We start from the raw sequence: 15,133 nt of genomic DNA, 5'->3' as shown, positions 1-15,133 counted from the left end.
TTATGGCAAGCAGCACTGAATTAGAGAAGGGAGCCCCTCAAAGACAAAATCAGCTCCTTGAAGACATTCAACATAAAGAGACAAACCCTCAAAAACATGCAGAATGTAGCTGTTAACAGTCACTTCAGTGATGATTAAAATAAAGTACCAACATAAAGCACCACGTTCTGAACAGACACAAACACTTAAACAACAATAACATTTGCATTTTGCAACTTAAATAGTGAACTTACTCACTCCAGCACTAGGCTTGATGGGAAATGAGGCTGTATTTTAGACTGGGGAATGGTTTTACATTACCTATACTAGGGATTTAATTTACCTTTTAATAGATTTTTAGAGTGTGTTTGTGAGTTTCTCAGGCAAAGGTGGTGTTTGCAATTACCAGTCTGACTATCCTGGGTGGGTAATGACTCAAAAAGGCTGAGAACCACTGTATTAAACAATCAAAAGCACACAGGAGGAACCACAGCAATTTTAACAGCTTCTTCCATGTCTTTCTGATCACAATTTCAAGGGTCACACATACACAGCTGAAATGTCACATTCTGGATGTCATTTAAAATCCAAACGTCTCTCTTGTGCTCCCTGTGTGTGAGCATGTTCCCTTTGCTTTTTCGCTCAGACATTTAATCGTTGCTGTTGTTTTAAGACCTTGAATTTTCAAAAGGTCAGCTTTTCAGAAACCAAGAAAAACACCCTTGTTTTTTTTTGGTTGTTTTCCAAAAAAGCCTCATTAAACTCAAGGGCTGTAGAGTTCCATAACCCTCAGAGGAGCTGGTAATCCTTGACTGAACTTAAAACATTCTCAAATTAGTGAGTCACTTTTGAAGAAACAAATTCCTAATTGCAACGAGAAATGCGCTAATTAAAGAAGACTAAAGCACAGAGGTTATTTACGAGAACAATTTTCACTTGTACATGAATAAAGTATCATGGGTATGGAAATAAACAGCAGAGACAAAGTCAAACAGACTGTGATTGAGAAGCTTCTGAAGATTTCCTGTTTGGCGCCAGCGTATCCTAATGGCCGCTGTGTCATTCACACAGAATCTTTCCACACAATTTTGTTTTTCTTTTTTGGATGGAACACAAGGTCCGCCTTTATGGACTTGAAGATATATCGGGCTCATGGTTCTTCAAGGGTTTTTTGTATTGTATTGTATTCAGACTTTCAATTGAGAGAAAAGGTCAGCACAAAGGATGGCTGAACTTTGGCAAAATGTTCTGATATTTAGGATTCAGCGACGGATGTCAAATTAGCCCTGAGATGAGCTGTTGTCTCTCTTTCGGTCTTTTACCCACACTCTCTGTGTTTTCTTTACATTTCTCCTCTTTCTCCCCGTTACGTCTCCGCTTTAGATTCTCTCTCTTTGTGTTTGTCCTGCTTTTCCTCTCGCTGCCTTTTGATATTCTTGTCCCCCTCAAGCAGATACTCAAAAGGAGGTGTGTACACATAATGTACAGTAAAGTAGGGCAGACTTTCATTTTCTCTCACCCTTCTCGCTACCTAATCCAAATCCTAATCCTCATGCAGTCCTGAAGTGAGGAGAAACATTCCCACTTTGACCATATACATACTTATTTTATTTTTATGAAAGCTGCACTAATTGTTTTCTGTTATGATTGGCTCAGATGTTTATGTGTTATGTGAAAGAGGATGCTTGAACCAACAGTTCCCTTCAGTTTTACTGGGTTTTTCAACATCTTTTTCTTTGTTTTTTGTTTTTTCTGGCCTACAACTTCACTGTTTTGCTTCTGTCTCACCGTCCCTTTGTCTCTATCAGAAGCAGGCAGCAGTTTTGAGAGAAAAAGCTCTAATCAACCAACTTAAAGGTGCAGTGAGCCATTCTGAACAAAGATTGTTGCTTGTTGAGTCTCATTCTCAGGTCGTCGAATGCTTATGTTCTGGGAATTTGACTGAATAATCAACTATCTTGAAACCACCAACCCAAAGCATCAGTTGATAGATTTTCTAAAGCCTGAACAGAGAGGCTGCTTTAACATAACTTTCTTGTATTAATATTAAATATGACAGTTTTACTCATATATATATATATAGTGTAGGTATGTATCACTCGTTCTTGAGAAATGGGACAAAACCATACTTTGAGGGGGTTTTTATTTTTAATCTTAAATTATACTGAGAAAAAATATTTTGTAAGATCAGAGTCTTGGCAAGAACCAACCTCCCGGTGATTATTTTTTTAATTAAATGTAGATGTCATGGAGTTGACGTCTTGGAGTTGACAAATTAATTTCACACGTTTTTCATTTCACAGCACAGTCCTAGTCAGTAACCATTTTATTTTTTGAAGTTGTCCTCTCAATGCTAATCAAAATACACATTTTTACACCATAATTATTTGATTTAGAAGGGCTACAGAGCTCACATGTTATGGTTGAGACACATCTGATAGCAATATTATTTAATGAATTTGTCAAAAATTAGAAAGCTTACCAGTGCATGAGCAATGTTCCCGTCTTTTTTAAACCAGGAATTGAGACAGGGGACCTTAGGGTGTAGCTGAACCTTTTTATGCCTGATTAAATCATGAGGGAGTTGATGGAAATACATATAAATTGAAAAAAAAAAAAAAAAAAAAAAAAAAGAATTAGAGTGTTGATTTTGGTAGGACGGGATTTGTCCCAGTTCAATACATTCAGTTACCAGACTAAGCACACCATGTTTCATAACACTGCAGCTATTGTCTGATGACAGTTTAGCTTCTGGAGGTGAAGGCCAATGCCAGTATTTTGGGTCTTCCAGTGTAGCCAGCAGATAACAGATACCCACACCAGGACTTCCTGTTCTGTGCACCGCTCATTCTTTACAGTCCAGTTACAAATGCGAGCCTCTATAAACAGATATCTTACAAACCTGATGAAAAGCTAATAAAAAGCCAGACTATCGTTCCTTTTCTTTTGCCGTCCACACTGTTACGAACAAAGCCCGCTCAATCGTGATTGGTCAACACTACTTAGACTACAAACAGAAACCAAAACAATTCTGAAACCAAAATCTTGTCCCTCGCCAACAGATTCTGCAATCACACGCAAAGATCTGTTTATGGAGATAAATGCACACCTGGCTAAATCTACTGCAGTCTGATATAACAGGCCAGAAATAAATCCTATATTCATTAAAGTTATGATGATCAATATACTGTATGTGGAAAATGTTTCAGAGAAGTGCTGAACTGCATTGAGTTTCACTGAGAGGTGTAATATTTTGTCTGTCCCATTTGCATCAATAAGGGTAGACTGAAATGTCAGAAACGGTTTCAACAAAAACTAAAAATTATAATCATGAGGGTAGAATTTATTGAGCCTGTGTGCTCTCGCTTGTTTGTTTGGGAGGGATGGACTTAGACTCTTTGATGTCTTCCTACTCAGGTTTAATGCACTGAAGTGTCTGCGAAAATGGATGCAATGTAATGCATTCCCTAACCCCTTCAGTAACTCCGAGCATGATGGCACGTCTCACCTTACCCCTTAAACCCTTAAAGGGACAGTTCACCCCAAAATCACAAATCCATATTTTCCCTCTTATCCGTAGGACTATTTATCCAAGCTTTGGTAATACTGTCTATAGAGATAATAATGGATAATAATCATGGAACTACATTTTAAAAGCTCAACAGTAACGTCTCTTTCCAGCAGTGTCCTCTTTCATGACCTGAGTTCTCAGTATAAACCACAGACCTTGGTTGTGAACGGTCTCGTGGACGAGAGGCTGATGACGTGATGTCGGTGATGTGGTTGGTGGGTGTAGTTTGGCAGAAAGAAAATAACTCCTATTGAAACAGCAGGTTGAAATGTCCTTCAGAGAGCTACTTTTTACTGTTACACTCTGAGTGCTTTTCAGCGCCTGTACTGTTTCATTTTTACTTGAGTACAAAAGTTGAATCAGTACTTGTACTTTACCAGAGTTTTTTTTTTTAAACACAAGTATCTGTACCTCTTCTTGACTAAAGAATATGTGTACTTCTGCCACCTTTGGGAAAGGGACATTGCTGTTGAATTTTTCAAATGCATTTTTTGTTGCCATGAGCACCACAAGCCGAGTACCATCCAGTTCTATTATATTCAAGAGAAGGCAGGAATCTCTGCAGCTGATATCTCCAAAACTCAAAACTCACACTAAAACAATCTAGATGGATAAATAGCACTGCAGGTAGGAGGAAAAATACGTATTTTTGTTTTGGGGGGTGAGTTGTCTCTTTAATTACCTCAGGCCAGGCCTTCGACTACGTCCACTGGATTGTCAATGAAGATGGAAATGGAGTGTAATGAGCTGACAAATCAGTCTGATATAATTTTTTTTATTTTATCACAAATATATGTTTTCCCTCTGGCCTGTAGTGCCAATGTGAGTTACTGATTTGTTGAGATATTGGCCATAAAGATGTCTGCCTTTCTGAGATTGTAATGGAACTAGATGGCACTCAGCTTTTGGTGACAAAACGCCAAACAACACATTTGAAAAACTTGACCTGCATTAGAATCTACACAAAAATACTCACAACGTCTTTGAATTATGTTTAGTAACTGGGTTATGATTTCTGGAAAAGATACTGTTGCTTTTTTTTTTTTTTGGTGCTTTGAGCACCACAAGCCGAGCGCCATCTAGCTCCATTATACTGGAAGGCAGACATCTCAAAAACTCTGCAGCTCGCATCAAATCTATGGAGATGAATGACGCTAGAGGACAAAGAATATAGATTTTCGATTTTAGGGTGAAGTGTCCCTTTAGGGTTAGACATACTGTCAAGGCTGGGAACGAGATGACATCCAAGATTGTAAGTGCATCCCTTGGTTTTGGGGTGAACTGTCCCTTTAAACTAAACCCAATTTGATCCTATAACCAGGCTGTAGTCATCAGACGGTTCCTTGAAGGCGCGTGAACCTGCCAAATGACCTCGGCGCTGTCCGTGGTGCTGAAACTGAGCCAGCTCCTTGTGAAGGTTCTGCTCAAACTGCGCCTTTGATAGATTTACGCTGGCAGTTTTTCTACCTATACGCTGGGTGTGTGTGTGTGTGTGTGTGTGTGTGTGTGTGTGTGTGTGTGTGTGTGTGTGTGTGTGTGTCTGTGCCCCAACGTCAGGCATTTATAGCTCACCCTGCAATTGCATAACAACGAATTTGATTGATATGACATGCACGTCCGGGGCCGTCATCTTGTGCGTTTTGTACTGTGCTCATCCGCGCAGGGAGGGGGAGGGATACAGATACAGATAACTTGACATACAGCCCCCATCTCTACTGATTGCTGAATACATTAGAGGACTGTGTGAGGTGTAAAAAGGCGTGAGTGGAATAGATAACTAGGACTCGGCTTGGAATTTTCCATTCATTGCTGTCCCCTCCCTTTCTCCCCTCTCATGTCTCTATATTTTGTACATGTAGCCTATATATTTATGGCGGCTGCTGCCCTGAAAGCAATCCAGGGAGCCGGACTCCTCTGCTGCAGTGGAGCAGCCGCCGTGTCCCGCATTGCAGCTCCGCAAGGACGCGGGAGCTGCTACAGTGACTGTGTCAACCTCCAAAGACTCATATTTCACAGTAATGCGTTTCGGCGGTGGTAGGCGGGCGTTTAAAGGGTCCACCGTGACGGGGTGTGCAGGGCGAACTGGCGCCATGTTCCTCCAGAAGGCAGAGGAGAGGTTGTTTTTGAGCGCTTCTGGTTTTAGAGGTGAGGATGTGGACGCACGCTCGCCAATTAGCGCCCGTAGGTGCCCCTAACTGACAAACAAGCAATGATTGTGCACATTATGGACGAGAAAAAAAGTGAACTTGAGATAAAATGAACGCACAAGTTGTCAAAAAAGGACAGAAAAGCCACAAGTTGCACAAATCGGATCCAAATTAGTGAGATGTGCCTTTGCGCAAGAGTGTGCACGTGTAACCTGGAGAATTTAATGGAAACAACTGACCAAACTGGCTAAAAAAACACACACATTCTGCACATAATCTCTTGTTAACATCGAGATATACAATAGAATTAGTTTTCCTCCAGATGTTCACCCTGTCACAGTCTGAGAACATGTGTGCGGGGCCCGAATGATGGAGCGCGTAATTTACTACTCGGTCGGCGGGGGGGAGGGCGGTGTTTTAAGAGATTAATCCAGAGGTAGCCGCGTCAATATGGCTTTATTGGGACTGTTTGTGCCGCTTTCGCCCAAGGACAAGAAGACAACACGGGTTAATGAGAAGAACTGGAAAATAACTGGCTACATCACCTCGTGACTGAACTCTCACTCCATTCACTCGTTCACTCATCCCTCCATCCATTCACTCATTCATTAATCCTACCATACGCATAACTAGATTAATAAAGCATGCTTGGAGACATAAATAATTGGCCGAATGACTTGAAACCAGACAGAAAATGCAGCTCTGCCTACCGTGCACAACAAATTTAAGCCGAGGTGACTTTCCGGCGATAACCGTGGCAAAAAGCGACAGCAGGATGAAAGACTTCATCTTTCTTGAAGCTCTGGTCGGTTTGTAAAGATGATTAAACCGCACGAAGCGCTCCACAAAAATCCCCTCTTCTTCCTTGCAGCCGCCTTTAAGGTCCCTCCCCGAGCTACTGCGTCCCAGATCTGTGCCACCGACTGCTGGTCCCGGTCCTATCTTGTCCGTCTGCTCCGCCGGCAGTTCAGTTTGGAGAAGTCGGGGTATCAGGCTCCACCTCGGAAACAAAAGGCAAAGGGGGGAGTGTAGTCGTTCAACAGTGGGATTGCAAAAAAAAAAAAAAAATGCCTACAAACACATGACTTTTGGTGGATAATTACGGGCACGTCATACCTGTTGCTATAGTAAAATGATTTTCACTGAGATTTTTTTTTTTTTACACCTGACTGTACCTTTAAAACGATCTTGTTTTTTATTCGTCTTGTTTTAATTTGACATAATGTTCTCATCCAGGTTCCACTTTGTGAAAATATTTTTACATCTTGTATTGCTATTGAAATAAGTCCAACAATATAACAATGCAAACAATAAGACAAACGTGCCCTTGTGTAGGGGAGACCAGGGATGATGGCAACACTTTTTGTTGGAGCATCACTAACTCAGTGACTGTTTGTGCTAGATCTCTCAAACTTTGATGCACAGTATCCATATTTGTCTACTACAAATAAAACTTTGACATCTACTCAACAATAAGAACTGTCCGCTTGTCCGGGGTGAGTAAAAATAATTAATTAATCATTAAATTAACTTTAATGCAAAATGGCAGAAAATTATGTTTTCAAATTATATTGTTAATTGGGATTTCCTGCTTTTCTCCATTTATTATCTTACTGGACTGAATTTTTAGGTTTCGGTCTTACAAAGGGAGACGTCTCCTCGGACTCTGAAAAACTGGGAACAACATTTTTCTCTATTTTTTGGACATTTTATAGACGTTGTAGCCCCAGATTAAACATGGCAAGCAACTTTAGCCTCTGTTGTAATTTGGTAGCCGATAATAAATAAAAGAAAAAATGCACTGGTTTAAGTGAAAATTAACATCCAGCAAGTAAGTTTATGACCCAAGTGTTCGATCAGGAAAGTGAAATGTTGATCATGGCTACACAGACAAATAGTTCTGTTGTTACAACCTACCCCACCGCTGGGGTGAGTAGAGTTGTGTGTGTGTGCTGTATTCCTGAATGTACATGTGCCACACAGGACTTCAGTCACTGTCACAGTTGGTCTTATGGGCCCAGAACTTCCACCATACACACACTTCTTTTGTCTTGAGTTGCAAAGTGTTCTGTGAACACAATCAAGAGATACTCATCATTTGTTACAACTGTCCCCACCTCACACAACCATTACATAGCTAACTGTTTTAGCATGCAGGCTTGAGGGCAGCATGAATGTATAGCATCAAATTAAACTATAGAAACAGCTACTTCATGTTATGTAGGTAAAACACTTATTTTTTTATAATAGAATGAAGGCTAGACATAATAATCTTAATAAAAAAAAAAAATCCTACCTGAAAATCATTTTTTGGGTTGTAAAATCCACAGTGTTGCTCACTTCAAAAAGGAAATGGGAGTGTATCGTATCGATGAGATCACCGCAGCACTCTGATTGGTCCAACTTAAAGAACAACAACTAACCAAGGTTTCAACGCTCCCCGGTCTCCCCTATATGCACCTGACTGTATTTCATAACTTCACAGTTATCTGATATGATATATGAGCCTATAGGCCAGGGCCACTTTGTGTTTGCACACAAGCCTCTCACACCAACTGCCAATAATGATATGCCTCAGCAACTGCTTCTACTGTAATGCCTAATCAATATGTGTCAATAGTGCCTGAGTGCCTGAATGGGAATGAATCAGCAGTTTGGCTCTGCTGCGCTTGCATTTGTGAAGTTAATTGAGTCAAATTTGAAAAATTGAACCACTCTAAATGGTGAATGGCCGTTAGTGGAAGCGACCAAACAGATGCTTCCATTTTCGTGAGATTGCTCTCTGTGTTAGGCGCCGTTTAAAGCGTCATTTGGATTTCTTTTGAGGAATTTGGGAGCAGCGAGCTTCTCGCAGGGAAAAGTCAGCATGAGGCTGTTCTGAAAAACTATGAAGAGACTTTCTTGTATTTGCTCAATTCAGAGAGCATTATATACCACACACAGGTGGGTCCTCGGTAGAAACAAACCTGTAAAAAAACATCCACTGGGAGGGCAATTTCCCTTTTTTCATCATCTTTCAGATGCCTTAATCGTCTCTCAATGTTGCCCCTTAAATCAAGAACTTTGAGTTCAGTCACGGATGTTTACTTACAAATGTAAGAGCAAACTCTACAGGGATTCAAATTCATTTGTTTTACTCACGGCAACACACACATTCAAAAAGCTTTAGTTCCCTTGTTAATTGGTTGCATTTAGCAGATGTCAGGGGTTTAAATAAATAGTTAGCAACCAGTTAAGTGGTTTAAAGGACAAATAAACATGTATATATGGCTGGTTTCAATGTGGATGGTCAGACTGCAGCTAATAAGCATTAGTTGTATATTTTGAGTCACAGCGTCTTCCTCTCTGTCCATGCGTCTGGCTTACTGTCCTAAATAGTGATGAAACCTCTGCATGAACTCAAACTGTAAAGTCTGATGCTGGATGACCTCACTCAGCAGTGATGTCATCCTGTATTATGCAGTCAGATCAATGCCGGGGAAGGGAGGGTGGGTGAAAGTTCGGCCACTAGATGGCAGCAACAGCAGGATTTTCATCACTCTGAGCTGATGGTTCAGCCTCCTAAATCATCAGCAGAGGTCTCCTGTCTCCTCCAGCTACTCACTGCACTGATCAGCTGTAGTTCGTGGAAGGTGTTTTGGTGAAATCACCTGGTGTGCATTTCCTCATGAAGATTACAATTTCAAGATTTAACTAGTGTGCATCCAGTGCAGAACTCATCACCATTCAGTCTTGTATTTTTTTGTTTGTCATCCAGAGCTGACATGAAAACTAGTCTGAAAAGCAGATTGCATTGGTTACACATTAGCTTGATGAAACTGAATGGATTTACCGTTTTTAAATGTATTTGGCAAAAGTCTATTTTTCAAATTTAAACAACTGCCCCACCACCAACATAAACCCTCATCCCACCATCAAGGACTAAAAACAACTGCAAGAAAAAAAAAACATCAGAACAAAATGTTAACTTATTTCTTTATTACAACTTTTCGACTTGGGGTCTCCCAGGACTTTAACTTTTAGAGACCGCTTCTTCTTTTTTGGAACAGATTGTTTGACAAAGCACTGAAAAACAGGAATGACAGAATAAAGGACATGTGAGATATGACAGAGTGTACCTCTGGAGTTGGTGGGTACCCCAGTATGTAGGATTTACATGTCTTATAACACAGGGAGTAACCCAGTGACGTTAGGGATAAAATGGTAATAAGTGATTTTGGTCAATAAACATGGAATAAGGAAGTTTGTGCAGCTGAGATCAAATAAACTGAGCACCTTTACACATCTTATATCAAAACTGAAGAGCAGAATAAGTTAATTATAACTGCAAACGGCAAAGACATGATTGAGACGTTGGACATTCAAACAACTAGCCAGTGGGTAGTATGGGGCCTGTGTGTGTGTGTGTGTGTGTGTGTGTGTGTGTGTGTGTGTGTGTGTGTGTGTGTGTGTGTGTGCATAGCTGAAGACTGTCTTCTTCTTAATAATGAACTTAAGAGTTTCCTCTTTTATCCAAACCCAATCGAGCTAAAAGGCGTCTCAAGGCGACTTTGATTTACCTAAAAACACTTGAGGAGGATAACTGATGCAAATTGGTATGTGTTTGTGAAATGTAATTAATCCCTTTAATTTGTGGTTGTAGCACCCCATGCTGGTGAAAATCAATATAAATTAGTGGACTGCAGGATAAATACACAAGGATTTGAACACAAATGCAAGATTATGAAATCAAGATACGCAGACACAAGTAGATGATAGTATGACTGAATTCCTGGCTTTAAAAACATCTCACCTTTAAAAACAAAAGTTTTAACCCAAACCTGTTTCAGACAGAGCAGCAGTCAGTGTCAATGTCAGTCAATCCTACACTTTAGAGGTGAAACATCTTGAAAAGCCATTGGATGGATTGCCATGAAATTTGGTAGACACCGCGACACTTCAAAAAGGATTAAACCAAATTGTTTTGGGGTCTTTCTCTCACTTTTTTTCCAAGTGTCTATAAGAGGTCAACTTGTTTTGCAGCCAGCCCAGGAAAACCAGGATGTGGCACAAAAAGAATCGCATTTACCAAGTCAGACAGAACAGTCGACAAGCACAGACAGGAACAGGGACCAGACAATCAGCTGTTCTGTTTCCTGCTGTCCACATGTTTAAATGTCCAATGTGGCAAGACGCTGAACCCCACATTGCTCCGGGTGATCAGGCCAGTGCTTTGATTGGTAGCTTGCTGCGACTGGTGTGTAATGAAGGGGTAAATGAGAGGCAAATTAAAAAGCGCTATTTGAATGCAGTCATTTACTCACCAGAAATAATCTAATGCTTTCCTCAAATGGAACTCTGTCTGGAGCACACCTAGGTTAACAATTTAGGAAGCCAGCTAGTCGGTAATGTGATGCAGAAAATGCAAATGGAAAAAGAAAAGATGAGGCTGTTAGGAACAGCAGCATGTTCCCCAGACAGAAAACGAAACTCTATACGACTAAAATGACATCATATTAACTTATCCACGGAAAAGTGAACCTCCATGGTTTCTGCCATGTCTGAATACCTCAGCAAAAATGTCACAACTTGTGAACTCAGATCAAAAAAACAACAACTTATCTTTCAAAGTTGCATCTAAATGCACAAAAGCTACCTAACTACATAGCCAATGTCCTGACTCAAGTACAAGAAACAAAAACCTCTATCCACCTCCGACTGTAGAGGCGTGTCCAAGTACTTACAGTTCTACAACTTAACTGACTAGAGGCCAAGACACAACCAGCATCAAAATCAGCATCTGCATAACTACAGCTGAGTTCAGCTTAGACTGAAAGATGAACCAGGCCTGACGACGCAGGGGTTGGTCTCGAGTCTTCTCAATAAAGCTCCACTTTAACTCTCAAGTCCTAAACGTTTTGAGTCCTGAACATTTCATGATGCACTCATCACCAAATGTAATTTTAGCAACAGAACCTCGACTTACTGTTCTTTGTGCAACTTCAAATGTTGATGAAATGAAGTTGGAAGTTGTTGCGTCTTCATCTGTAATTGTCGCACGTGTTGCATGCTGCAACTCGTTTTCTTTTGTTGACCACTGTGTTGTTTTTGTACATGAACAAAATTGTCTTGGGTATCATTTTTTTTCCAGCTCAAGCTCAGTAACGTAACGTTTTCATGGTTCTCTCCTGCAGCTTGATTGGATGCCGTTGGATTGGTTCAAACAAAGTGAATCTGGGTAAATCAGCATCGACTTGCTGGGAATTGACACTGTTAACATTAGTTGATCCAGGAAATGCTGGGAAATGAACTTTTTACTTTTTAATATGTTGACTTTGGGCTAAGGTATCAAGCATTTTCAAGTCAAGAGGCTCAAGTCCAAGTGAAGTTACGAGCCATGGTGTTGAAGTCCAGACTTTTTTTGATTTTACTGATTCTAAAGTCATCAAAGTTGTGAATCGAGTCAGACTGGAGTCAAAGACATGTGACTCGACTCCACACTTCTGTGACAGTATAGATATGAACCAGTAAAATTGTCCACCGCAGAGTGGACAAAACCTTTTGAGAAAAGTACTCTTATCTCTTGCACCACTGGTGGTAGGAATCTAAGAAAAGCAATCTTGTCTTTTTATAATTAATCCAATCACCTTTTTTTTTCTTCATTTTCTGGCGTGTTTAAACATTTCTGCCCCAAAGTGCTGCTTAGTATGACTGATCACATGTGAAATTAATACAGTATTTCTTGGGCAAACAAGAATCTCTGTCTGTCTCAAGCCCCCTGAGAGGCCCCTATCGGGATTACTTTCTCTCAGAACATGAGTTAATATGTAGAGTCATGCCCACTTTGGTCACGGTAATTCAGCTAGAAAGGTTTTTTCTCTCCTCTCTCATCTTTTGAAGGACCTCTCATCATCGCTCATCTCCTCACTGAAGAGCTGTAGAGACCACCTTCCTGCTGTACGGGTCAATTCCAGCTTAGTCAGAAAAAGGTAAAATGGTGGTTGAGACGGTGAAGGCTCCAGGCAGAGTGAATGAAGACATTTTCAAGACAAAAATAGCAGAACATCTTTCCCAATGAAAAAAATATGATAAAGGTCTTAGACCTGTGCGCAAGATTAAGAGGGATCTAATGTAAGAATAGAGCTTTTTAGTGCTGATGTCATGATTACATCACATAGTTAGCTGGAGGCAAACACGACAGTAGTAGACCACGTAACCAAGTGAAAATGTCATCTTCCAGTGTTGCTGGGTGCCAGAATTAGTAATGGCTCTGGATTGAACTTTTATTGCATACCAGCTGCCACTGCCAGTCAAAAAACAGAACCAAAAACAAACACAACAATAATTAAACACGATAAGACGAAAGCTGGGAGATGTGTGCGAGCCACAACAAAACAAAATGTCAAGAAAGGAAAAGAAAAGGAATATCTCACTCTTATTTTCCTTATTAAATAGAAAAATACAACTGATTACCTTCTGAATTCAAGTTTCTCTCTTTTACTGAAGTGAGACTTCAATTATGTTATTAACAATGTAAAGCACATTTAATTTAAACTCAACAGATGTAAACAAAATAAAACTCACCAAAACCATCTGCAATGCAGTGAGTCAGACTATATATATACATATATACTGTGCAACTATCCATAACAAGTCGGCTACATATTTTTAAAATATATTGGCACATTAATTGTATTGTTATCCCAAGTATACAGACACTCCTGTGAGCCACACTGGGTTGTTTTGTTACTTCACAAGCAGGAGACTAAGACTGTTTTTCTTGTTTTCCTATTTTTATCTCTTTTACTGTTCTGTCTTATCTTACTGTTTTTACAAAGATTCTTTAACTATTGTGTTTTGCTTCTATTTCAGTTGAATTTTCTCTTTTTTCTCATTGTACTGGGTGTCTGTTGATATATTGCCTTTGAGGTAGCCTGCTTTTTTTTGCTTCGTCTATTAGAGCACTTTGTAAACTTTTAAAGGTGCTATATGAATAAATGTATTATTAATGTACCCTTCATCTTAGAAACCACTGTGAAAATGCAGAGGGTGGGACTAGCACACCTAGCATTAGCCATGCTACAACTGCTTTGCAGCTACGGGTAAATGCAAACAATCAAAGATCCGAAGATTTTCACTGCATTAGGGGGTCCCTGTTCCGTCTTTCTGTCAGGTATGGGGTCCATAACATGAAAAACATTGAAGGCCCTTATCCTAAATACTTGGACGAGGAGGTGAGGGGTATTCAGCTGGTTGCGATCTGCAGCCTCACTGCTAGATGCCACTAAATCCTACATATGGTCCTTTAAGGATGAATATGAGTAGGTTTTGCACTGATTTGTCACCTATTTAAATGAATCAGCGTTTGAAAAACACAACTCTTATGTAATATTTGTCTTTAAGATATATATTTTTTAACATGTTTATGTATTCATAAGGAAAAATTGGGTCAATAACAAAAACAAGTGTGTTTGAAAGCAATCAACAGTCCTGCTTCTTGTTATTTCATTTCCTGCACAGACACATGAATGTTCAGCTTTGCCACCCTTGCTGTTAGCTGCTTGTAATTTAGGTGATCTAATCATTTAAGCCTATTCCCCCGTCACTCTGGATAACAGTGTCAGCCAAATGCCTACAACGTAAATGAAGCTAAAATGTGTCTCTTGTCGTAAAAGAAATGCTCCCGTCTTTACCATCAAACCAGAGGAGGAGCCTGACACGAACCTCACAGCAGATGCGCGGAGACCATAATGTTCTCGTGTTGTGTGCATGCCAGTCATTGGGGGTGGGGGAGTGGCTTATAAACACCACTTTAATCTGCCCCTTTGGCTTTCTGTCCAATGGGAGCAAATAGTTGTATTAAAATAGATAATATGACAGGCCAAGCTGGGCCGGAGGATAGCAGCAGCCAGACAGACCTATATAACAGATTGAGACATGCAGAGGTAATCCAAAAGGGTTTAAATCTCTGCTCATACACGTGATTATCAGTTTTTTTTTCTTTATTTTTTGGGTTATTCTGGGCAACTGCATTAGACGGAAAAAATAATTTTCTTTCAGAGAATCTCCTCTGAGAAAGTCTCTAAACTCTGCTAAGGTGAAGTGAGGGTAATTCACTGGTTAATGTTTGGCTTATCACTCTCAAGTGCAATATTCTGTTTTTTTAATGGGGAGTCAGCAGTGAAGGATGTGCAGCAGGGGAAACAAGAAATGTCTCTAAGTGTCTCGGGAGATTCATTCTTATTTCAGCAGGGGGGACACGTGGCTGGGAGAGAAAACCGAAAACCACAGTGGCGTTCCTCTGTACGCATAATCCTTCCGTCTTCACTGGGGGAGACAAATGTACATTTGTGTGGCAAACTGCCAGCTGTAGCTTTGTTATCTTACAAAGGGGCAACAAGGCCACTTTTTGTCTCAAATTGGATGCAAAGTCCCCACAGTGGACTCACAGCACAGA

At 40.2% G+C, this 15,133-nt stretch overlaps 1 protein-coding gene across 1 annotated transcript in view; it reads right to left on the bottom strand.

Annotated features, from left to right (window-relative positions):
- LOC146322166 (semaphorin-7A) overlaps window positions 1–6,783 on the bottom strand; it is a 62,510-nt gene extending 55,727 nt beyond the window's left edge. Inside the window, exon 1 of the mRNA XM_084727581.1 lies at window positions 6,408–6,783. Coding sequence (XP_084583707.1) covers window positions 6,408–6,486 — 79 coding nt within the window. The 5' untranslated portion in view covers window positions 6,487–6,783. The remainder of the gene's footprint in view (window positions 1–6,407) is intronic.
- Between the last annotated feature and the right edge of the window lie 8,350 nt (window positions 6,784–15,133).

This window comes from Lutjanus erythropterus, chromosome 9 (genome assembly GCF_056507025.1).
Source record: "Lutjanus erythropterus isolate fLutEry1 chromosome 9, fLutEry1.hap2, whole genome shotgun sequence".
NCBI lineage: Eukaryota > Metazoa > Chordata > Actinopteri > Lutjaniformes > Lutjanidae > Lutjanus > Lutjanus erythropterus.
The sequence above is the reverse complement of the archived record's forward strand: the minus strand, read 5'-3'. Positions and strand labels throughout refer to the sequence as shown.